Source organism: Desmodus rotundus, chromosome 7 (genome assembly GCF_022682495.2).
Source record: "Desmodus rotundus isolate HL8 chromosome 7, HLdesRot8A.1, whole genome shotgun sequence".
In the NCBI taxonomy this organism is placed as follows: domain Eukaryota; kingdom Metazoa; phylum Chordata; class Mammalia; order Chiroptera; family Phyllostomidae; genus Desmodus; species Desmodus rotundus.
The window spans coordinates 130,010,904-130,033,402 of record NC_071393.1 but is presented as its reverse complement, the minus strand read 5'-3'; the positions used below and the strand labels follow the sequence as shown (position 1 = coordinate 130,033,402).

The window sequence follows — 22,499 nt, the reverse complement described above, 5'->3', positions numbered from 1 at the left end:
CTCCCAATACACCCTTGCACTCAGGCCCTTGTTTCAGGGTCTCAGCCCAAGATGGCTTCTAGCCCCACTCAGCCACAGCACTCTATCAGACCATTCCTGGCATCTGGCTGGGTTCGGGCCTTACCCATCTCCTTCCTTCAGGAGGAGGCGCAGACTGGGGACAGCTGTCTCAGAGTGGCCTGCCTGGAGCCCAGACCCCAGGTCTGACGGGATCCCGGCAGAGAATGCAGCTCAACTTAGGGTCTTCTGGCCCCCAAACCAGGCGACCCTGGACAAACGCCATACGCCAAAGGCCATGGGGTAAATCACTCACACCAGTGCACCGTCGACCGTCCCCAAGTCTTTGCAATTGGTTAGGGAAGTATTGCACAATTCCAGTTTGAAAAATGTTCCTTCTCAGTTGCCGTTGCCCCTGTTACCCAAGGTGCTTGAGAGCGTCTGGCTGGCTGGGGCTGGCCTGCAGGTGGCAGACCCCAACGAACCACTCCACCCACCCCGCACCCTGATTATCTGCCTCAGCTGGACGTTGTTTGATTCAGGATGAAAATACTCTTATGTCCTGAACCTGGGCCGGTTGTTGCCTGAGGAGGCAGCTGGGAGGGAGCTGGTGGGTACAGGCCAGTTTAAGGCTCCACACCCTAAAGAACCCGTGAAGTGGACTGTTCCCCGCCTGCAGAAAGATGGCCGTGCTCAGGAGCAGTGGGAGTTGGGGGCTTTGGGTCATTTCTTACAAGTTTGTTTTTTTAACAACATCTATCAAAGGGGCGGCATCCCTTTTCTTGGGATGGTGTGTGGATTTTCTGTGAGGAGCCACAGGCAGGGTCTTGACGGCAGTAAACAACCCTTTACTGTCGTTTTAATCCTCGTTTCAGTCCTTTAGAGCCGCTCTAGGAGCCGCCGTCTAGGGTGCCCCAGAAGTTGCCGTGGACCCAGGAGGATGGGGGTGGGGCTCCTAGAGAACAGAAGCCCTTTTGTCCCTCCCCGAGTCCAGGTGCTGTGGGAGTCATAACACGTCTGCTCACCTTAGGCCCCCTTTCTGTGCCCACTGGTTTCCACAACCGTGGACCAGCGCTGCGGCCCCCACCTTGGGTCCCTCTCGGAGGGCGGATGCCCAGGACTGGTTAGCAGCCAGTGGGCCTGGCTTCCCTGACGCTGGGGGCTCCTGCGGGTAGGCAGGGATCCTGAGTCCTAGCGGCCCACGGGAGCCAGGAATTTCCATACTCCTGGGGCTGCCAGGGTATGCTCAGCCAGCTCCCAAGTGAACAACCCTCAGCCTGATAAAAAGAGAGAGGGTATCAAGGATGTTTTCTATTCTGCCTAACAAATTATTAAAAATTTAGGAGCTTAGCTCTGGCTGGTGTGGCTCAGTGGATTGAGTGCCGGCCTGTGAACCAAAGGGTCGCCGGTTTGATTCCTAGTCAGGGCACATGCCTGGGTTGTGGGCCAGGTCCCCAGTTGGTGGAGCATGAGAGGCAACCGCACATTGATGTTTCTCTCCCTCTCTTTCTCCCTCCCTTCCCCTTTGTCCCAAAATAAATACAATGAAATCTTTAAAAAAAAGTTTAGGAGCTTAAAATAACACCCATTGATTGCCTTATAGTTGTAGGTCAGAAGCACAGGTGGGCTTGACTGAGTTCTCTGTTTAGGGTCAAAATCAAGGTTTCAGCCAGACTGGGCTCTCATTTGGAGACTGTGATAGGAATCTTCGAATCCTCTTACTTCAAACTCTGACTTCCTCTTCTGTGATTGTAAGGGGGTGGGGCCAGGCAGGGGTCCAGCCAGATTGCCAGGGGATCCCTGATCTGGAGCAGGAGGCTGCACTTCCCAGAGAAGGGCCAGAAAAGAGGAGACATGGAGGCGGTGACTGAAATTGCAACCCAACCTGTGTGGCAGGCTTCCATAACCCAGAGACGGTAAACAACTAATGTGGCTTGGGCTGGAAAGGTCACAACACATGTGTATCATGAAGACGAGCATGGCGACGCTCCACCCCTGGCAGAGACACTGTGTGCGGTGGACACCAGCTGAGACTGACTGGGAATTTGGACACTTCCACCTCGTGTGGGATTTGGGGGCAAAAGATTTAAATCAGAGGGTGTGCAGAAACTTGGCCCTTCCTGCGTTCCCCTTGCCCCGCCTGATTGGAGGAAACTGTTGCATTTGCGGTACCCAGAGGGCACCAGGCCCGCTGGGGCTCTTGCCTTTCCCTGCTCGCAGGGTTGGGAGCATGCCTCCCAACAGCAGCCTGCAGGATGCTGCAACCCTGCACCGCATGGCTGCACGGCACACAGGTCTTGGACCACTCCCGTTCTCTTGCTTCGAGAGCAGCACACAGATGCAGGGGGGGGCCCCACAGATGGAGCCCCTAGCATGGCCAGCTGCGGTGGTCTGGCAGTATGCCCCAGCCCTAGGAGAGGGAGGAAGCTGCAGTGGGGCCAGGGAGCTTGCTCTCTCCCACCAGGGCACATTCCAGGGAGAGAGCAAGAGCCTGGAGTTGGAGTGACAGAGACCCATTTGCATAGCAGCCTCAGACTCCAAAAGGGCAGATAAGAATGGAGGGCAAGGATCTGCATTTGGATTTCAGTCTTTTGGGGAACAAGGGGTTTCTGTGTTTTGCAGAAGAGAATGGCTCAGCGCAGAGGATCCCCAACTCCCCCCAGTTGGCACCATGTTAATAAAACCCTTTTTCTTTCCCCATCAATTACTGTGTTATGTTTGTGTGTGGCAGCAGGCAGCCAAATCCCACTTTCTCCAATAACATGATGAGCAAAGAACACTCTCTGCTTTTAAACGGCTTGTGTGGTTACATTAGACCTGTTACGGGACAGGGGCCTGGCCCTGAGTGGGTCTGCCCGGGGCCAGCTGTAGCGTGTGGGTTCTTGACTTCATGTAGGAAGGATTTCACAACACGAGTCCAGGTGACTATGAGGCTGAATTTATTAAAGCTGGGGACAGTGAAACAAGGAAGGGCTGAGCATAGAAGAAGCAACACCAGAGCCTAGGCTGGGCTGCCTTGGTGCACTAGCAAGTCAGAGAAAAGGGGGGCTTTGGGGACAGGTTCAGGAGATTAGCCTGCAAAGGGGGGCTTTGGGGACAGGTTCAGGAGATTAGCCTAGGACAAGCTGCGCACTGCCTTGGGTTTATCTTACAGTGTAGGAGACAGGTACCTGTGAAGAAAGAAGTGGGGTGGGTGTGGGGAGAAGAAAGAAAAGGGAATGCTCTGGCTGCTCCCCAGAGGGAGAGCACACCTGCCCTGGGTCCTTTGTCTTGTGGCTTTCCCCTCTCTCTTGCAGGTGAGAATCTCAGGGGAGGTCGCAGGGCGGGGTCTTAGTAGAATACTCACCAGTTGCCCAGGTGTGCCCTCTCAGGGTCTGCTCTGATGGGTCAGCGCCAGGGCAGGGGGTCACTGTAGTCACTACAGTTGGTCCTGGCAGCACCCACCTGGTTTTGCTGCTGTTCTGGGCCTGGAGCGGAAATACAACTGAGGCCTAGACCTCGTCTCCAGGGAGGAAAGGCCAGGGGAGAAGAGGTTGCCCTGGGGGTGAGGTCCTTGTTTTTCCCAGTTTTGCTCCCTGCCAGGCCTTCTGCCCTGGTGACCCTCCGCCCCTGGCTGTAAATTACTCAGCCATCGTTCTCAGCTCTCCCCTATTCCACTTGCCAAGGATATTTCCTGGTTGTTACTCTTCAGCTCCAAGGAGGGCCTTGGGGAGGGCTAAAGAACACCTTGAAGTTGGAGGCATTATTTTGAGAACGTGTGCCTTTTCCAGGGGAAAGGTTCACAGCTTGTATCAGACTCTCCAAGGCATCAAAGAAAGGGGAGAAAGAAAAAGAATCAAGTAGTGAATTAATCAATACCCCAAGGGCTTTATTCTTATGGCTGGGGGACAACCAGGCTTCACTGACCCCACGAGGAGCCACTTGAGGACGCAGAGGAGTTGCTTAACTTTTTACAATGCCCACTGGACTCACGATTTTCGTTCCTTCTGGAAACGGAGGTCCTGTTAGGCTGCTGACAGCACTAAGCAGGGTGTGCAGGGGTGTGAGGTCAAGCTCCCCTTTCCCAATACCCCTGCTATGGTCTGAATGTTTGTGTCCCCCCCCAAAATTCATGTTTAAATCCTAACCCCCAAGGTGATGGTGTTAGAAGGTGGGACATTTGGTCATGAGGGCGGACTCTTCATGACTGGAGTTTGATGTGCCTATAAGGAGACCCCAGAGAGCTCTCTTGTCCCGTCCATCAGGGGAGGACCTGGTCAAAAGATGGCTGTGCAGGAAGCAGACTCTCACCAAACACCTAATTTGCCGGTACCTGGGTCTTTGACTTCCAAGCCTCTAGGAATGGAAGGCATACATTTCTATTGTTTGTAAGCCACCCATTCCTTGGGATTTTTGTTACAGCAGCCCAAACGGACAGAGACACTGCTGTTGCATGCCTTGCTCTGGGCCCCCAGAGCCCTGGGCCGGCCTTGGGCAGTGCATTGATCCAGCAGACCACGACCACTGCACAGGAAAAGGCGGGGTCCCCCAGCACCCAGCCCAGGCCTGGCCCACATCGCATGCTCAGAGTGTGTGGAAAGAATGTGAATCCAACGTGGGAGTGAATGTTCTGCCCTTTTGGGATGAAACCCATCCTAGTGGTAAGTTTCTACGTGACTTCATTCTGGGAAGAGAAGCACGTTTCGGGACCAGGGCCCTGAAGCAGAACGGTCAGAGCCCTGAAGAGTCCAATTTTCTTTCTAGCTGAGGAAGGGAGAACAGCCAGGACTAGGGCAGTGATGTCGCAGAGGCTGTGCTTGGGAAGCCTGAGCCAAGGCATTTAAGGAATAGCTATTGGCTGTGTAGAGGCCAGCAGTGGGGGAGGGGGGGAGTGTGTTACAGGGTGAGTAACTAGGGAGCAGAGGGGGGAGCCCAAATCTGGCAAGAGAACCTGCCCCGCCCCCCAGGGAGAAGGGAGGGGACGGGGAGGAAACCCCAGGGTAGGGGTGTTGCAGGAAGTACAGGAGGCCGGGTAGATTGACATCTAAACCAAAACTGCAGGACAGCCGTCCCTTACCCTGGGGCCACTGTAAACAAAGGTGGCTTGGCTGTGCGGGCTGTGTGGACTGGCTGCCCCACCTCGGGGGCGGAGACACTTGTGCGCCTGTGTGTGGCTGGGAAATGCTGCCCCCATTTGCAAAATGGCAGCCAGAAAAGGGGCAAAGACACCGGGGAACCGACAAACACGGTGGACGTTGGTGCACATTGGTGAGAAGCCCGATACTCTGTCATGCGTGGGCATCTGGGCCCAGTTTTTAACACAGAACGTGCTGAGAAACACGCGTTCTTTTCCTCCCTTCCTGGCCCCTCGCCCCCAGTCCGGGTGGGAACAGGAGTGCTCAGGGGACCTGGTGGGCGGCATGCACCGGGCCCCTTCTCACCACATGGGTGCTGGACTGCTGCTGCACTCTCTCCCTGAGAGAGGCACTGCTGGCCGGGGAAGTTCTTGGCCCCTGGGGTGCAGGTGGGGCTTCCCCTGCACAGCCGTCTGGAGTGATGTGGCAGTGCACCACAGACCCCCAAGAGAGACGGAAGCTGCTGCTGGGCAACGGCGACTCTGGAACTCACAAGGGCGCACCAGAGAGAGACAGACTGAGGATGGAGGCCCGTCTGTGTAGTTGTCTTGAGCTCCAAAAGGACAGATAAGTAATGACGGGGAACTTCTGGACATGGGTTTGGATTTTAGTCTTACTGAAAACAAGGGAATTTCTGTACTTTGTGGAGGAGGTTGGCTTGGAGCAGGGATGCTCTCAGTCCCCTTAAATTGGGCACCCTGTTAATAAAAGCCTCTTTCCTTCCCCACGAATCTCTGTGTTACGTTTGCACACGCTGGCAGGTGGCAGGGCCCCGGGCTGCCCAGTTACGAGCGCAAATGACACTCAGGCTGTCTGGTAAAGCGGCTCCAAACTGGGTGCCCTCCTGTCCCCCTTATTCTGACTCTGCACAGGAACTGAGCCAACACCCACCCTGGCTGGGATCTTTGAGGTCATTTAGGTCAACTCCCCATTGAGAGCGGAGCAAATGCAGGCCCAGAGAGGAGCTGGCCTGCCCAGGGTCATATTCGGAGTCAGAAGCTGGGCTGGGGCAGCTTCCAGGCTTCTCCTTCACATTCCTTTCCGCTCACTGCACCCTGACACCATGCGGCTGTGACCACATGGTTGGGAAAGCGAAGTGAGCCCACCCCTGCCCTGGACTGCAAGAGGAAGGGGATCTGGGAGAAGTTGCAATAACTCATTTTTATTCCTCCTTTTCCTCTGGGGGTACAGAATGGGGTACATTGTCACCCGGGGTCTGGTCCCCACTGCATAAGGCCAGTGGGCAGGGCCCTACCTGGCCCTCTTCTCTGCACTGGGAATGACGAAGAGCTATACCATGAGGGACGCCAGGGCTGACCCAACGGAGCCCAGGAAAATTTTGGATGGCATAGACAGTCCAGCAGCTCCTGGGGAAGAAGCAGAGGGTGAGCGGAGAAGGACCAGCAGGCAGGGACAGCTCTTTGGGACAGGACCATGGGGCTGGAGATTCCAGCACCTCTCAGAGGGGCCCAAGGTCCAGGCACCCCACCCAGTAACCCCCTTGGTTTCCCCAAAACCTTGGATCTCTGTTTTGGGAGGGTTGCTGCAGGCAGCTACCCGGTGGCATGATTCCCAGGGGTTAAACCGTGAGTTGGAAGCTGCCTCAGTCTCCAGGGAAGGAGGTTGAGCCCCAGTTGGGTGAAGATGCTCCAAGTAACCCAGTAACCCACTTTGGGCAGAGTTTGCCTGAACCCACGCATACCCCAGGCTGGGGCTCCTTCCCTCCCTCCTACATCTCCCACAGAGAAACCCAGAGAGAGGGCATGGAGGTTGGGACAGAGGCAAAGAGAGATGAAAGGTCACTGGGGCAAGGATCTGGGCTGGCCCCTCTGAGGCTCCTGCCCTTCTCGGCCCCCCAAGGACACTCACCCACAGACTGCAGAGTAGCCACCAGGCTACCGGCCGCAACCCCGCCTCCATTGGCGATGGCAGCCACTGACATCATCTTGGCCGCTAAAGATGAGGCTGCAATGCCTGCCCCGGTGAAGCCCATGGTGCCTAGCACCACAGGCACGGCGGCCACGGCCACGACTGTCCAGGGAGAGGAACTAGGTCAAGGTGACACTAATAGGAACAGAGTCCGCTCCCCCCACACCCCACACTGTCACTCAAGCTTAGAAAACCTGAAGAAGGTGGAGAAGGAGTGTACTTGGAACGTAGGAGAGACTATGGGCCTGGTCGGTGGTCACAGGAAGAAGTGGGGACAGCAGGAAAGGCTGTGGGGTCACTGGGGACAGGGTTCTGGGCCTGGCTCTGGTCTGCAGCAGGACCTTCCTTGGCAAAGCCATTTGCCCTCTGGGTCTCAGTTTCTGCACTAGGAAGATGCAGCAACCAGGGCATGGCTCGCAAGCTCCTTGTCTTTGCTGAGGAAATCTGTGATACAATCGACCTTACCCTCTCAGGGGCCTAGTGTGAGCAAGGAGCACACCCTGAGCTCTGCCTGAATCCCAATGAATCCCAACTTGGAGGCTCCATGGCGTCACCACAGGGCTATAGGAAGACACTGGACCCAGGGTCACTGAGCCTATGGCCCCTCTTTAATGCCCTGCCTCTGTTCTGCCTCTGTGCTGGCCTCACGATAATCCTGGGTGGGCAATATTGGCCCACATGTCAGAGGAGAAAATGGAAGTTCAGGGGAGTTCAAAGACATGTCCAGTGTCACACAGCCAATGCTCTGCAAAGAGGAAATGGGGCTGCTCCTGGGGCTGCCTCCACACCAGAGTTGCCATGACCCTCTTTGTTTCAAGATCCATTTCTCGTTTCCAGTCCCTTGCTTCCTGTTCATCTCCATCCTTCCATCTCCTTCCCTACCATCTATGTGAGGCCTGGGGCAGATGTGGCCATGCACAAGGCCAGTTACTCCCCAAATCCCAGAGATGGGGACTTGAGTCCCTTCCCTCAAGAGACTTACCTCCTCCAATGATGGCTGCAGCAGCCTTGGCTGGAAACCAAAAGAACGTCGTGTGAGTGGAGCCACACCGGCCTCCCTTCCACTCCCTGAGCTCACGACCCACCTACGGGAAAGAGGCTGTCCCCTTGCTCCCCCACCCCCACCCCCAATTCATGCAGAGACTTGGGATTCCCAAGAAAGGGGGCTCCACAGCCCTGGGCTTATGAGGAGTGCTGGGGAGTCTGACTGCAGAGGCAAAACACCAGTCCTCAGTGAGTGTGTGGCCCTGGCCTACAGTTACCTGGAGATGGGGTTTGAGGTCCTTGTGCCCAAAAACTCAGTCATCAGTTACAATTTTGGGTTGGCTTGGTTTGATCTGTCTGCTGAAGATCAGAAGTTACCCTTTTCTTTCTCTCTGTCTTCCAAGCCATGTTTGGTTAAAACCAAACACAGAACTAAAGCAAACAAGACCCTAGCAAACCGCTGCGGCACTCGTTCCCAGCGAAGGCAGCCTTCTCAGCCAAGTAATTTAGGGCGCGGTCGTTTGAACGGGGCCAGGGGATGGGGGTCAGGCTCTCTGAGTCAGCATGTCAGTTCATCTACAATTGGGTCACTGTTTGCTTAGTGGGGAATTATAAAAGCTCCTTAGACAGCAATCCCTCTTCAGGTAGAGAGAATGTGCTTCGTGTGCACTGCTTGGCTGAAGTCAGGCAAGCACTCTCGAATGCTTGAATGCTACTTGAGAGCCGTGCCTGAATGAGTTGAGTGAATGCTGCTGATTCTTCAGGGCCTGACTTGTTGCCCCCTCCTCCAGGAAGCCACCCAGATCCTCCCAATCAGAATTCATCCTTGCTCCCTTGTGGCTGGAGCCACTCAAAACACTGAATCATACTAAGGTGTGTATGGGCCTGACTCCCTAATGCTGTGGGTCCCTGGGGAGCAGGTAGAGGTCTTGGCCTGCTGCCATCTAGTGGCCAGGGCTGCAATCTTTGGGGCTTGTGGGGGACCAGGAGTTCTAAAGATAGCAAGACATGAAGCAGTGAGCTTAGCCAGTTCCCCAGGGAGACAGCCTTGAGGTGAGGATGAAGAAAGTAACGAGGGAGGGGTATGTAAACCAAAACTGAATGGTCAGGGGGGCCACCTGGGTGGGCTATGAACCAGAGACTCAAGAATCGAAAGCCCGCTTAGAATGTACTAGCTGCTTGATGTTACTGCTTGGCAAGCAAGCAATGCCAGGCTGGCCGGCAGCTGGGCATATGGCAGTTCCCACGTCAGAAGGCCAAGGGGAAATGTGTGTTGTTTGACAACCTGCCTGCTGGGCGGCCCCTGAGGTCAGCCGGGGTTGGGGAGGGTGACCTCAGGGGCAGGTTTGGAACAGCCCAGCAGGTCTGGGCTCTTCCAAACCTGCTGTGCCCTGAGGCCTCCTCCCAAGGCCCGGCCACAGCATTTCCTTCCTACTCCAGTTCCCAGCTGCCTGACCCTCCCTTCCCGCCCAAGGCCCCTGCACGACGTGTCTGCCAGTGTAACTAAGGGGCAGGCAACATTATCCTCCTCTGGGGTTGTGATGAGCACTAACCCAACTGATAAATGTCTGCTGCCAGGCCTAGTGACCAGGACTTCACAGCACTTTGAGAAAAATCTAGATGTTTTCTTATCACAGAGGAGGGATCTGTGTTTCCGACAAACAGGAGGGACTGTTGGCTGTGGCCCAGTCCCTAACTTTCCAGTCACAATTCTGTGTGCTCACTGGGCGCCCACGGAGGGTGTCTGTTACCCAAGGCCAGTTACCTCCTAGTAGGTAAGCAGTCAGGGCCTTGGCAGGGGGGTCCAGGAGGTAGGAGACATGCAGTTTCCCCAGCAAGGATCCCACGGTCGAAGCAGCCGAGCCCAGGACAGCACTGGCCAAAGCAGCCGAGCCCAGGACAGCACTGGATGGCAGGGTGAGCCCTGGGGCTGGAGGGTCACAGAGTGGGTGCACAGGAGCCTGACGTCAGGCTGCAGTCAGGGTCCTGTTCCCTCCCCCCATTCCATACTATGCTATTTGTGCTGGTCGGGCAGGAGGACCCCTGGGTGCCCACCCAGGGGAGAGAAAGAGGTCAATGGTGGTGAGTACACACACGATCACTTTGCAGCAGTGGGAGCGAGGATTGGAGGCTCACCTAGCGACAAGGACAGATGTCAAAATCTTAGTTTTTCATGCAAAGAAAAGCAACAGAACGAGATAGACAACACACTACTCTGTAAGTAAATGAAGACATGCAAACAGAAGATACCCATTTTGCAAGAACATGTATGAAAAACAGATACACATTAAACATATTAGGAAGGCTGACTTTGGGGGTGGGGGTGGGGACAAAAGAGAAGACAAACAGCAAACTAAAGAAACAAAGTCCAGGAGGGTGCTCCCATGAACTAACAAAGAAAACAGGACCCAACTGAAGAGTTTGTTACAGTCAAGGCTCTGGATCGGAGCCCAACGTTACAAAACTGCTGCCAAGGGCCGATCTGGGCGCACAGGCAAAACACCAAAGCCAGTGAACTCTGGTGGTGAATCCAGGGGCAATGAGGGCCAGGGAGCAGGAGCCAGGCAAGGTCCCTGCGGTCTGGGTGGGAGGGTGGGGAGTAGACCTCCTGAGCTCCCGAGCTCCCACCCACTAGGTCCTGCCTCTCTCTGGTCCTACTCCTAGAAAGAGCCAGGACAAATGCCCAGGGCAGGGCAGGGCAGGGGAAAGAGGCCACAGGTGAGGAAGCCACCCTCTCTGTCCCTGCAGGTCCCTGAGCAGGGCCCTCCCTGTTCCCCCCCCCCCCATCTCCAGCCGCCTCCTCAAACCCCCGCCAACCTGCCCAGGACCACTCACGCATTGACTTGAGTCCGACCAGGACACTGCCTGAGACTGCGCCGCTGGCTTTGGCCAGGCTCGCTGTGGATGTTACCTTGGCGAGGGAGGAGGCTAGGATGGCTTCCATGGTGCACAGAGTAATGAATACCCAGCGGAGCCAAACCTGCATGAAGGGTGGAGCTCTGACTGGGATGGGGAAGCTGCACCTGGGCTCCCCCTGGTCCTCTCGCCCCTCCCCTGCCCTCTGGCCACCTCGAAAGGCGTCCCAGTGGAGGCCAGAGAAGCTTCTCAGAGCTTGTGGGCAGCAGGTCTGGAAAAGGCCCAGGTATGGGAGTTGGGGCTATGAAAGGACCTCAATGTGGGAACTGGATTTTATTTCCCAAGGAGGGCTGCTTCCTTCCTCCTGGAAACACCAGCGTTAACTCCTTAGACATTTCAGGAACTCCCTAAATCTCCACACAGCAACTTAGAAAGTAGCAGCATGAGTCCCAATTCCCTTTTCCAAGTTACTCTGGGTTCCTGCTCTGATGCAAGCTCCTCACTAACACACTGATAAAGAAGAGATTACTATCTTCCTTTCATAAATGACAGAACATTGACTGGCACAGAGAGGATGAGGGATTCGCCCAAGGGCCAGCTGCTTCCAAAGCCCAGACAAAGCTTTGTATGATGATAAGGAGCCACCCGACCCAGGCCCAGCTGCTTCCAAGGCCCAGGCTTGGAATGGCTCTGATCTGGTTCCTCCGAAACCTAGTTGGTCTCTTCCTTCTGCCTATCTCACCCCCAACCCAGGAATGGACCAGGCTCTTTGTCCGAGTCCCAGAGCCCAGGGGCTGGTGGGCGCTGGAGCCCCTTCCCTCCGGAGACCCACTTTCTGTGACGGCAGACACCCTGATAAGAAACAGAACAACGTTTTGTTCCCTCGGGGCACCCCCTCCACTCCTTGAGCCCACCGCCACCCCAGGCTGGGGGCCACGGGAAGGAGCAGCTCCTGCCAGCTCCCCACCCCGACCCCCGTGTCTTACCTTGAGGGAAGGATTTTTTGAAATGTGGAACTGAGCCCCTGGGCTTGAGTTTGGACAATACCCTGGAGGTGTGGCTCTGGATGTCTGGAGCAGCTCCACCCCCTAGGGATACAAGCAGCAAACAGGGTAGGTTTCATTTTATAGGAAACTGAAACTACATTTGTTTTATAAGAAACTGAAAATGTAGCCACGTTATCCTCCTTTCCCAGTCAACGGAAAATTCTAGTTATAGGGATGGAGCCTGGCCACTGTATCCAGCACTGCCAGGTAATGGAAGACACCTTGTCATTTAAATTGGGGACGGAGTGTCCTCTCTCTGCATGATAAAGAGTGTATGAAACCTGACCAAAGTTATATCGTAAAAGGTTAAATATTACTTTCTAATGGAGACAAGCAGGTTTCCAGAATAGCCTTAGTCCAGGGGTGTCCACCCTTTTGGCGTCTCTGGGCCACCCTGAAAGAAGAAGAGTTTTCTTGGGCAACACATTAAATACATAAACACTAATGAAAACTGATGAGCAAAAAAACAAAAGGTTTTAAGTAAATCTACGATTTCTTGTTGGGCCACAGGTTGGACACCCCTGTGTGCGGTGGACAGAGTGTTCAGTTATCCCAAAAATCTGGACTGAAGGCCCACCATGCTAGACACGGATCTAGGCACCAAACTAGACCAAAATATGTGTCCTCGTGGAGTTGACACGCTGTGAGGGGACATAAGATAAGATAAATAACTGGGTGTAGAGTGTGTGGTTTGAAGACGGACTAAAGCAAACGGAGGCAGAGGAGGAAAGTAGTTCCGGGTAGAAGGAACAAGATGGCAAGGCACACAGGTATGAGAGGAAGAGGGAGGGAGGCAGGAAGTGATGTCAGAGGTTAACAGGGAGCCAGGCTGTGCCAGGCCTCACAGCCACTGCCAGGACTGGACCCTGTGCTCTGAGCGAGATGGGAAGCTAGTGCAGGGCCTGACGCAGACAGATGACAAGGTCAGGTTCACTACTGCTGCTATGCTGAGAGCAGACTGAAAAGAAATGTCTGTAATTTAAATTTAAATATTCAGCATGAGTAGTGCGATACAAACCTGTTCTTTTCATTCATTTCAGCTACACTCAGATGGAGATCTGTAGCCCTGCTCAGGAATCCACACACCTCCCACCAGCTACTTTCAACACCAGAGTTTGCTAATTCACACAGTGAACGTGTGTGTGTGTGTGTGTGTGTGTGTGTGTGTGTGTGTGTGTGGCGGCGGGGGGGGGGGGGGGAGGGCGTCATCAAGTCTCGGCATCCTAACAATGTTTGGGGTCGGAGAGTCCATCCTGATTCTGCGGGCAGCGTTCACGCAGGGGCTGAGGCTTCAGTCACTTCTGGATGGGAGGGCCAATGACCAGCACTTGGGTATGGCTTTTACCCAGCAATTCTACAAAGTGTCAAGAGTAAATTCAACTTCTAAAGCTTCTGCCACCATCTCCTCCCAGCTCACTCTCAGGTGATCATTTCTTATTTTATCAAGAGGTTAATTAGATGCGATCAGAAAAGATTTCTCTGTGCCCCATCAGCCCCACCGACCCCCAACATCTGCTTCCATAGACTCTGCCTTCCATCCATTGCTACGTGTGAACTAGCCCCGCTCCTATGATTTCATGCTGTCCTCTTGCTCGAAGACTTTTGACCTTGCAACTATCCACCATCTGTCCTGAACTCCTGAGAACTAGAACTGGGCTTGGCTGTTTTCTGGGGGCCTAGCTCCGGTGTTAAAAGCAGCTCCACCAGAAGGAAGCACGGCCCAAGGCATGCAACAGCAAATGAGATGGATTTTATTTTTCTAAGACACCGAAGCTACAAACATTTTTCTCCTCTTTTTCCATCAAGGGAAAACCCTTGTTATTATAGAGATTATTGAGATCAACTTTCTAGTCACTTTCTCACCCCCGATCTCTCACCAACTGCCATTTAATTTCTCTGCTGCCATCCCAGCACACTGCTGTAGGAGACATGTACACCTGCTCTCCTCCCTCTTACTTTACAGGTGCTCTTAAAATCTGCCCTGTTTATAATAGGAAATATTTTCAGGCATCCTGTTGCGAGCGTATGTTTGTGATACAGTCTTTCCTATAAGTCAGCCAGAAAACAGCTCAGCTGCCGGCTGAGCAGCCCGGCACCGAGGAACAGACAAGAGTCACACAAGGTAACTATGCCATTCACTCAGCTTTTATTGAAGGCAGGTCCACTCAAAGTAGAACATCAACACACATTAATATCCTACCCACACTCCAACAATCTAAGAGAAACCTAACACACACACACACACACACAGCAATCAATGGGGAATAACGAACCCGAGTCCCCGAGTCTCGGTCTGCAGGTCTGGGAGACAGCACAGGGGGCGAGGGAGTCGTCAGCATCCTGTAAGGAAGGGTCTCCGGAGCCAGGTGGGCAGCAGGGCAGGTGAAGTCCTCCGTCCAGCGGGGCACAGCCTCTGGCGGCCGGTACCGAGGAGATCAGCGTGGCGTGGAGCAGCCCTCTGGTGTCCTGGCGGTGGTCTGGAGCCTGCCTCAGTCATATCCACCTTCTGAGTCTCTTGCTACCCCTGACGGCAGGTGCGGAGTTTGCCCAGGAGCCTGTCTCTGGGTGGTCCCACTCTGCTGACACAGCTGTTCTGATCCCATGTGCAGATACCTTAGGCGCATCTCCTTGCCAGCCGTGCCTGCGCTGACTTAGGTAGTTTCCCTCTTGAACCGAAGTATCATGGCTGACTGGCAGCCATCCTAGTTGACCTGAGAGACTCCACTTTGGTTTATATACTTTATCCTGTCTTGACCGGACCAACACCATTTTATTGGCCCTGCTCTCCACACATCCAAAAACCTGTAGATAATAATGCAGCAGACACTTGCCTACCACTGAGCTCAAGAACTGAAATGATAAAGAAACAACGAGCATGACCTGAGGATCCCTTCCAATCTCTTCTCTCTGCCTCCCACCCCACAGGGAACCCCTCTCCAGAATTTACGGTTAATTACTCCCATGTATGGTTTTATACTTTTACCACGGATAAATGCTAAATGCAGAACTTCCCTGGCAACCACAGAAGGCTCATCAGTGTGTCAGCTGAGACTCAAAGGCAGAGAGCAGTATAATCATGTGCCAAGAACCTGCACTTCCTAACCTTTGCCAAGAGGGTGTGCTAAGAAACTGTACAACTCATTTAAAAAAAAATGTAGAGAAATTATGCCCTGGCTGGTGTGGCTCAAGGGATTGAGCGCTGGCCTGAGAACCAAAGGCTCACCAGTTCAATTCCTGGTCAGGGCACAGGCTGGGGTTGCAGGTAGAGGGCATGTGAGAGATGACAAGCTGATTGATGTTTCTCTTGCACATCACTGTTTCTCTCCCTCTCTTCTTCCCTCCCTTCCCCTCTCTCTAAAAATAATCTCTAAAAATAAATAAATAAAATCTCTAAAAAAAAAGTAGAGGAATTAGAGAGTTGAGATTAGAGTTGAGATTGTAGAAGAAGGGAAGTGAGAGGGAGAAAGAGAGAACAAGAGTGAATTGGTGGGCTGTTCTTTCCCAAACCCTGCGGGGGAGAGGTGGGGGACCCACCTGGCCCTCAGTGGGACCCCCTTGGAAAGCTTGACACGAATCCCTTGGAACCTGAGGGAAGCCAGGCAGGTGTTTGAGCTGGGCCTATAAAGTCTAAAGGCAGATGACTGTGACTTCCAGAGGAGGAAGGGAACCCAAGAGGCGGGACTGTCCAAGAGCAGCAGCCAGGACAGAACTGGAGGTGCCAGCCAGGGATGGCTCCTCCTTGTCAGGACCCTGCAGGTGAGTGACCCCTGCTGTGAGGATACAATAGCCTGCAAAGAAAGTGAGCAGTTTGAACCTTCCCCAGCAGAGGGCGCCACAGATTGCAAGCAACATCAGCAGGAAGTCTGGTGTAGGCACTTGCTCTGGGGTTGCCTGCATTAAGTATTTTAGTCCTCACAACCACCTCGCAACCACAGGAAGAGGCACTGTATCCCCATTTTACAGATGCATTAATGAGTCATGCAGAGGGTTCTCTGGACCCTTTCCCTTTCCCTGACACCCCCACCCTCCACCCCTGTATCCACCGCTTTCTTTATGGGGTGTCCACACCTAGGCCAGCCCCATTGTCTTTCTAGGCTTTCATGCAGCCCTCAGAAGTGCAGCTTCCTGAGGCCACCCAGCTCCAATAGTCCCTGTTCCACCCCCTCATTGTGGACCCACAGCCCTAGACAAACTCCACCAGGCAGGCAATGGACACAGGTATCGAAGATCTCACACCCTACCCCTGCGAGTCAAGAGAGGAACCAAGAAGGGCCAAAACACCTGTCAGCCTCCTGTGAGAAGTCCAAGAGGACAGAGGTCCCTGTCTTATTGACCCACGTGTCACAGCCCTCAGAGCTGGAGTGGACACTCGACAAGTATTTGCTGAACAAACTCCTTCTGCAGCATGTCTCCCAGTGAACCCCGAGCCTTCCTTACAAAGGCTGGATATGGGTGCTAGGTGCTGGGAGTCCAGGGTGTAAGAGCTACCCTCTTTCGGCAAACCCCAGAGGGGCATGACCAGCAGCTCTGTTTGGAAGTGGGGTCCTTGTCCCTCACTGTCCTCAGCTTTGAAGTTTAAGTCAACATTTCTCCAAAACACAGAACCGTTACACATCCAGCTACACAAGCATTAGTAAAATAGGGAAAAGGCTGAATAAAATGTGAATATTAAGCGGTAATTAAAATAATGAAAAAGATTTACAGAACAGAAAAAAAGGCCAGCTGCAGAACAATATGTATGAGGTGCCTCAACAAAACTGTACAATAAAAAAGCATAAGACAACACTACGTATTCTACAGAGATATCCGCCATCTCTATCTCTCATCTACCTACCTGCCATTCTACCTACCAGCTGTCCGTAGGGATCCCTTTGAAAGGGCACGGGAAGTACTTACCAAACTGTAGCAGTGCTTACTTCTGGGAGTGAGCCTGATAATGGGGAAGACAGTTATTAGATCCAAAGAGAATTTAACCTTATCTGTAGGCATTTAGATTTTCAGGAGCAGAATATTTCTTAGATAATATTTAAAAATAATTTTATTTTTCAGAGCTGTTTTAGGCTCACAATGGTTTCCCCGCTGCTCCCCCACATGTAAAGCCCCCCCCACCATTGTCAATGTCTCCCACTTCAGGTAATTTAAATGCAATGAAATGTTGGCTTTCATTAGAAAATATTACAATCCCATTTTGTAAAATTTAAAAACAAGGAGACCAAAGCCTGCCGACGGCCTGTCTGCAGACCCGCCAGGCTCTCTGAATTGCTGCTGCAGCAGGCAGAGTTGGGGAAGACAGAGACAAAGGCTGCCCGGCCAGGGGACGGCTTGGGTTCCCACAGGGCCCCTGGAGGCCCAGTCTTCCCTCTGAGGACAGCCCTCATGCTGTCTCTGGGGGACAGTCCCTGCCTTTGTCCACTCCTGGTCCTCCTTCAAGCAGGAACCTCCTTCTTAGGTACTGGGAGCCCCTGTCTTGACCACGGGCTTGTCCAGGCCTTGGGCTCTCTCTGCAGCCTCCAAAATGGAGCCCAGAAGGACTGAGACCAATACTCACATCACTTCTTTGGGATAAAGTGATTGATTTAGGGATGAATAGAACAGAAACCGTTACCAGAGGCTTTTGGGAAAGACCCTTTCTTGCTCTGCAGCAGAAGGTTCATGGAAAAATGCTCTTTTGGGAGAGACAGGAATAAAGAAGCAGGTAGCCTCCAGAGCCTGCGAAGAGCCAGCTCGTAACCATGAGACTTGGTAGCCATGGGATGAAGCTGGTAACTCAGAGGCAGAGGAGGGACCGAAAACAACAGGTCCTTGCTATCAGGGTTGAGTTGCTGAATCCACCTTGGCTGAAGCCTCCTTACTTTTGTCTTTTCACTTTGGGAAGCCAATAAAGTCCCTTGCACTCAAGCCAGTTTTAGTCAAGTTTCTGTTACTTATAACTACATAATCTTAAATAAAATGGTGCCTCCTCCAGGAAGCCTTCCCAAATAGCTACAATTAGAATTAGTCTCTACTTTCTCTGTCCTCCACACCATATATCTCGATTCTCTGAATACATCGCACACATTGTGTTGCATTATCAACTAGCTATCTATGAGGAACAATGGACCACAAAACTTAGTGACTTAACAATACCGAATGCATGCTTCAGTGAGCTAGCAATTTAGGCAGGTGGTTCTGGTTGCAGCTGGACTCCCCTGTGTATGCAGTCAGCTTTGGGCTGACTTTTGGGGTCTTAGCAGGGTTTATTCATGTGCTTGGGGTCTTGTCTGGAACACAGGGCCTGACTCCAGTAAAGGAAGAACGGGTGTGGAGGCCAGAGGTGGGACGCGCGCTGAGGTCCTGGAGCCAGTAGGCTGAGATCTGAGACTCAAGCCTAAGGTGGAAAAGGCCTTCCAGAAGCTGGGTGTGGGTTATCCGCATGGCAGGCAGTGGCAGACGCCAGGGCTGAGGGCACAGAACACTGGACACCGGAGCCAGAGCCGGGCACGTGGTGGGCCCTGGGAACAGTGACCTGCACTGGCCCACCTCTTGGGAGCCCCACCAGGGAGGGAGTCCTGTATGTCCTTGCAGGCGCTGGTCAGTCCCTTCTGGGAGCCAATTACCCTGGGTTCTGGACCGACAGGGACAGAGCTCCCTGGAGAAATGCAACTCTCCACTTACCCGGAGAGCCCCAGGGGCCTTCAGGCCAGGCAGACACAGTGACCCTGAACTTTAGAGCCGCGATCTTCGACCAGTGTGCTGCAAGAAGTTGTCTTTTATTTTGAAGTGAATGTATTGGGGCAACATTGGTTAATAAAATTACATAGGTGTCAGGTGTACAGAGCTGTAATACATCACCTGTATATTCTGTTGTGTGTTCTCTACCCCAGGCAAGTCTCCTTCAAGAATTTTTAACACACGCAGCGCCTGACTACTTAGTCAGGGGCACTGACCTCTCTTCCCTTAGACTGGAATTGACAACAGCCAGCGCAACAGCAGCATCTGGTGCGAACGAATCAAAATGACACCTAATTCTTGTTTGTTAGATCGGCAAAAACATTAATTTTTGGTGTGCTGCAGAGCTTCAGTAATTAGTTTATGTGCGCCCCGAGACAAAAAGGGCCGAACACCGCTGTTCCCGTCGCCAGCCAGACCGGGTCTTGGCGGGGCGGCGAGGGGTCAGTAATGCCTGAGGTCGGTAATGCCTTAGCAACTGAGGGTCAGGGCACAAATGGTGACCCAGAGCCACGCTGTCCTATCACGCTGCCCCGGCTGAGACCTCCCAAGACACGTGGTCCGAGGCCCCATCTGAAGAGCAGTCAACAGGCTTAAAGGGGAGCATGGCAATCTCAGGGTCACGAGTGGCTGGACAGGGACCACACGTGGCTTCCAGTCACGGAGGACATCGGTGCTTGTCCCTACAGAGTTCCTGCTGGCCCACCCTGCCCTGTCCACGAGGACGCAGTGTGGACACCTGGGGAAGGCCACAGCGTCTCGTCTTTATTTCTCATCCTTCTCTGAGCAGGTTTGGGAGGCAGGGGGCTGGGCATCAGGGGGGTTGCCATGCTGAGAGTCACCTCCACTGGGTCCAGGAGGTGGAGAGGAAGGGTCTGCCTTTTTTGAATGCCCCATCCAGGCCCCAATAGACGACCCAGCCAAGCCCAGAAAGGCTTTGGATGACAGGGAGAGTCCAGCTGCCCCTGGGGAAGAAGAGTTTGACAGCACACGGGAGAGGTGGCCCCGGTGGCTCCTGGCAAGGGTGTGGGGTCAGAGATCCCAGGGACCCTCGGGAGGCCAGAGACCCCAACATCCCAAGCCTGTTCCCTCCACTACTTCCTAAAACCCCAGGACTCCTGCATTGGAGAGGGGCTGCCCAGAAAGGACCCTTGAACCCTGGTGGTGAGTCCACCAGTAACAAAGGGCAGACCCTCTGAGAAATGGCAGGCACTTCCCCTTCCACAGGACTAGGCTGGGGCCTCGAGAGAGGTGGGGGCCTGCCCAGGTTTTGTAGGGTTGACTGGGAATGCAGACCTGCCAGGCTGTACCCCAGACCCACCCTCCAACCCCCAACCAAAAGAGGGAACAGGGAGGGAAGACAAAGGACCAGGGGCACAGAGGACCACAGAACTGGAGGGAGAGGGTAGGCCCTCCCCTCAGGCTCAGCCTCTGGACTGAATCCTGTCCTGGCCCCATCCTCCCCTCCTCCCCCTCCTGCTCAGGACACTCACCCACAGACTGCAGAGCAGCCACCAGGCTACCGGCCGCAACCCCACCCCCGTTGGCGATGGCGGCCGCTGACATCATCTTGGCCGCTAAGGAGGAGGCTGCGATGCCTGCCCCTGTGAAGCCCATGGCACCCAGCACCACTGGCACGGCGCCCATGGCCACCACTGCAGGGAGGAGGGGTTTGAGGTTGCCTATGAAACAGACTTCCCTCCATCTCCCTGGCATCTTCCTGGGGGATAAACTGGGGTCTGCTTTGTCCTTAAGAGAGTCCCAGTGCAGGGACAGGGACCCACACAAGGGAAGGCTGCAGAGGAGGACACAGGCGAGCGGACAGGTTTGGGCACCTGTGCTGCTCTCACCCTGGGACTCGTAGCCCTGGCCTCAGCTGCCCTCGTGGACAAACGAGTTACGCTCACAGGGGCAGGGGTCTTCAGACCTCTCCCTCTGGCAGGGAACACAAGGTCCTTCCCCCAAGCACAAAGGGAACATCAGAGCTGCTCTTTTGAAGGAGTGATGGGTGGGGGCTTCTGCCTGCTGCCCCTGAGGGCCCTGGGGGGGGGGATGCTTTTCCCTAAAGAATAATCCACAGGAAACCAAAAGAGAAGGGAGGAAGCTGGGGTTCAAACCAACGATTTGTAACATAAGGGAGAGATAAACTTTCAACCAAAACTAAAAGAAGAAACAAGAATTCAAGACAATGAGGATAGGCTTTGGGACCTCTGGGACATCTCCAAACATGCCAACATCTGAATCATAGGGATGCCACAAGGAGAAAAGGAAGAGCAAGAAAGTGAAAACTCATCTGAAAAAAAAAAATAATGGAAGAAAACTTCCCTAATCTGGTGAAGGAAATAGACATACAAGTCCAAGAAGCAGAGAGAGTCCCAAACAAGTTGGACCCAAAGAGGACCACACCAAGACACGTCATAATTAAAATTCCAAAGGTTAAAGATAAAGATAGAATCTCAAAAGCAGCAAGAGAAAAGCAGAGTTATGTGCAAAGGAGTTCCCATAAGACTATCAGCAGATTTCTCAAAAGAAACTGCAAACAAGAAAGGACTGGCAAGAATTATTCAAAGTGACAAAAAGCAAGGACCTACAGCCTAGATTATCCAGCAAAGCTATCATTTAGAATGGAAGGGCAGATAAAGAGCTTTCCAGACAAGGTAAAGCTAAAGGAGTTTATCATCACCAAGCCATTATTATATGAAATGTTAGAGACTTGATCAAAACCATGCACATTAAAAAGGCAACAAGTGCACAACTATCAACAACTGAATATTAAAAAAAACCCAACAAAAACAAACTAAGCAAACAACCAGAACAGAAACAAAATCACAGAAATAGAGATATCGTGGAGAGTTATCAGCTGTGAGGGGGAGTGGGGAGAATGGGGGAGAAGGTAGAGGGAAATAAGAAGCATAATTTGTAGGTACAAAATAGACTGGTGGATGTTAAAAATACAGGAACTGGAGAAGCCAAAGAACTTGCACAACCCATGGATGTGAACTAAGGGAAGGAAAGCTGGAGGGAAGGAAGGTACAGGGCGGAGGCAGGCAAAGGGGTAAAATTGTAATGGGACAAATGTAATAGCATAATCATTTAAAACAAGTATGTTTGAGACAACTTCAAATCTCCATACGTTTTGGATTAAAGTCAAGGCAGAATATCCTGAGATTGCCACAAAAGCACTGAAAAGCCTGCTTCCATTTCTAATATCCTTTGTGAAGCAGGGTTTTCTACAGTGACAGCGCCCAAAACAAGATAACAGAGTAGACTAGACATAAGCTTTGGGCTTGCACTGATTCTGCATTATGGTGAGTTGCATAATTACTTCATTATATATTACAATGTAACAATAATAGAAATAAAGTGCACAATAAATGTAACGCACCTGAATCATCTGGAAACCATCCCTGCCCCCCGCCCCCAGAAAACTTGTCTTCTACAAAATCGGTTCCTGTGGCCAAAGAGGTTGGGGACCACTGCTTTAGGGCTTCCCAAGATTCCCCAGACTGTGAAGCGGATTTCTCTACATATAAGAAAGGAGCCAGTTTAGCTTGGTGGTTCAAGCCTGGGCACGAACCCACCTTCCCTATCAGTGAACAGGTGAGGCATGAGAAAACTGCGGAAAACAGAACCTCCAATGCGGGCTGGTTGGGTTGCAAATTAATTGCTAAAACATTTGCAAGACTACAGGCACACTCACACGTAAGCAGCTCCTGCACTACAAGTAGAAAACGGTTGTGTCCCAGAGCCGGAGCTGGCCACCGGAGCACAGTAACCTCCCCCTGTCCCCTAACCGCGGGAAGTGCAACGCCCCCGAAACCTAGATCCTCCGCCCTCTCCACGCCCACACTGCGGATCTGCTTGG

The 22,499-nt window shown here is 53.0% G+C and overlaps 2 protein-coding genes across 3 annotated transcripts; both read right to left on the bottom strand.

Annotated features, from left to right (window-relative positions):
- Positions 1–6,253: 6,253 nt before the first annotated feature.
- IFI27 (interferon alpha inducible protein 27) lies at positions 6,254–11,981 on the bottom strand. 2 transcript variants are annotated; one of them, XM_024568417.3, is made up of 6 exons: positions 11,867–11,981; positions 10,860–11,004; positions 9,790–9,954; positions 8,023–8,052; positions 6,981–7,142; positions 6,254–6,478 (listed from the first exon to the last, which is right to left on the bottom strand). In XM_024568417.3, exons 2-6 carry the CDS (start codon positions 10,966–10,968, stop codon positions 6,402–6,404), a joined length of 543 nt encoding a protein of 180 aa, XP_024424185.2. In that variant the 5' UTR covers positions 10,969–11,004; positions 11,867–11,981; the 3' UTR covers positions 6,254–6,401. The 2 variants fall into 2 exon arrangements, with proteins under 2 accessions (XP_024424185.2, XP_045058064.2); XM_045202129.2 differs by lacking the exon at positions 9,790–9,954.
- A 7,361-nt stretch (positions 11,982–19,342) lies between these two features.
- LOC112311787 (interferon alpha-inducible protein 27-like protein 2A) lies at positions 19,343–20,454 on the bottom strand. The gene is made up of 2 exons (XM_024568237.4): positions 20,128–20,454; positions 19,343–19,599 (listed from the first exon to the last, which is right to left on the bottom strand). Exons 1-2 carry the CDS (start codon positions 20,348–20,350, stop codon positions 19,400–19,402), a joined length of 423 nt encoding a protein of 140 aa, XP_024424005.2. The 5' UTR covers positions 20,351–20,454; the 3' UTR covers positions 19,343–19,399.
- Positions 20,455–22,499: the final 2,045 nt, after the last annotated feature.